The 2,299-nt window shown below is 39.7% G+C and overlaps 1 protein-coding gene across 1 annotated transcript; it reads right to left on the minus strand.

Annotated features, from left to right (window-relative positions):
• Positions 1–261: 261 nt before the first annotated feature.
• Positions 262–2,031, minus strand: LOC113355714. The gene is made up of 4 exons (XM_026598644.1): positions 1,824–2,031; positions 921–1,586; positions 596–855; positions 262–486 (listed from the first exon to the last, which is right to left on the minus strand). The coding sequence occupies exons 1-4, from the start codon at positions 2,029–2,031 to the stop codon at positions 262–264; spliced, it is 1,359 nt and encodes a 452-aa protein (XP_026454429.1).
• Between the last annotated feature and the right edge of the window lie 268 nt (positions 2,032–2,299).

A 2,299-nucleotide genomic window follows, 5' to 3' on the forward strand; every position in this document is an offset into this window, starting at 1 on the left:
CACACGAGTGGGGACAAGCTCATTCATTTCATTTTGAACTACAGTAATGCCAGACTTTTTGGGTACAACTTGAATGGGACTGACCCACTGGCTATCTGGAATTGGATATATGATACCCGCATCAAGCAATTTCAGAATCTCACTTTTAACAACATCTCTCATGTTGGGATTAAGTCTCCTTTGCATTTCCTTAGATGGTTTAGTGTTTTCTTCAAGATTTATGTGATGCATGCAAATTGTGGGACTTATACCTTTAAGGTCTTAGATGGTCCAGCCTAAGGCCTCTTTATGTTCTTTAAGAACTTCTAAAAGTTGGATTTCCTGTTTTGTGTCTAAACATGATGCAATAATAACAAGCAACGTCTCAGAAGAACCTAAGAAAGCATATTTCAAAGTATCGGGAAATGGTTTCAAATCAAGTTTAGGTGGTTCGACAAGAGATGGGGCAGATTTGGAATCAGAGAGTGGAAGTGGTTCCACTGCAGTCTGTCATTTAGCAATGTCCATGGGTGGCACAGATTCAAGCAAAGAGTGAACCTCACTAATGTACTCAGAATCAAAAATATTTAAGTCAACTTTATCTAATTAAACATGCTTGCAAAGGATCCACAGATAAGATGTCAGGCAACGAGTCTTGAATCAGACTCTCAATCATGTTAATCTCATGCAATTCAGTATCATCACAATCTATGGGCTGTTGACTAATGTTAAAAGCATTCAGTTCTACAATCATGTTACCAAAAGAAAATTTCAACACTCCATTACGACAATTTATGATGGCAGTGGACGTCTCCAGGAAAGGACGTCCTAAAATGACAGGAATGTGATTATCTGGGTTTTGCACAGGTTGAGTATCTAACACAATGAAGTCCACAGGAAAGAAAATTTATCAACCTTGATTAACACATCTTCGACAATACCACGAGGGATTTTTACAGATCTGTTCGCTAATTGTAGCGTAACAAGAGTGGGTTTCATCTCCCCAAGTCCTAATTGCACATACACAGAGTATGGCAATAGATTTACACTTGCTCCTAAGTCTAGTAAAGCATTTTCGACCTCATGGTCACCTATGGTGCACGGTATTATTGGACAACCTGGGTCCCTAAACTTAGTTGGGATGTTGTTTTGAATTATGGAACTTACCTGCTCAGTGAGAAAAGCACGTTTGTGCACATGGAGCTTTCTCTTTTGTGTGCAAAGATCGTTCAAAAACTTAGCATAGGTAGGTATCTGCCTGATTGCTTCGAGAAATGGAATGTTTATGTTTACTCGTTTGAACATTTCCAATATCTCGTTGTATTGGTTACTTTTCTTCTGTTGCACCAATGTTTGAGGAAATGGAGAAACAGGTACATGAGACGGTGCAGGAACATTAACATCAGTGTAATTCTTAGAGTCACTATCATGCTCAGATTCCTTCTCCACACCGGATGTTTTATGTGGAGTTGTATGCACCGGTGAGTCTGACTTAGACTCGACTGACTGTGATACACCTATATTTTTCTCAATAACTTTACCACTACGAAGAGTAGTGACAACATTCACATGATCATGAGGATTCTCATTGCGATTTGAGGCAAGCACTGAAATGCATTTTTCTGAATTTGTTGAGGTTGACTAGGGAGTTTTCCTTTTTCTCTCTCATTTAGAGCATCACAGATTTGACCCATTTTAAGTTCTAGACTTGTAAAACGTTGGTATGTGGTATTTTGAAGTTGTAAAAGATTTTGAGTCAACAGACTGACACTATCTTCAAAGCTAGGCTTTTTCTCTATAGGGTACTGAGAGTGTGATTGTACTTGGGGATTTTTGGTTATTACTCGTTGTACCCCCTTGTACGGCCCCTTTAGACCATGAAAAATTAGGGTGATTCTTCCACCCTGGGTTGTAGGTCTGAGAATAAGGGTTGTTCTCTTGTTTATGATACAAAGCATTAGCCTTCTCAAATATAGACTCATGAAATGCTTGTAGGTCTGGAAAACTATCCACTAGATGGTCCGAACTGTAGCATGCGGCACAAGTGGCCATTTCAATTTGGTCATGGAGAGTAGGGGCAGTAGTTTTCACATTTTTCTGCAGCTCTAGCGCTTCTACTCTCCTAGCCAAGGATGCAACATTTGCTTTTTCTTCAAAATCGGACTCGATTCTATGGAAATTAGCTACAGGGGAAGTCTATTTAGGTTCACGAATGGACTCCCACCGCCGAGTCTTTTTAGCGACTTCGATTAAGAAGGTCCAAGACTCATCAGCACTTTTGTCAATAAATGCACCATTGCACATTGACTCAACTGTGGTT

The sequence above is a fragment of the Papaver somniferum genome, chromosome 1 (genome assembly GCF_003573695.1).
Source record: "Papaver somniferum cultivar HN1 chromosome 1, ASM357369v1, whole genome shotgun sequence".
Classification (NCBI taxonomy): Eukaryota; Viridiplantae; Streptophyta; class Magnoliopsida; order Ranunculales; family Papaveraceae; genus Papaver; species Papaver somniferum.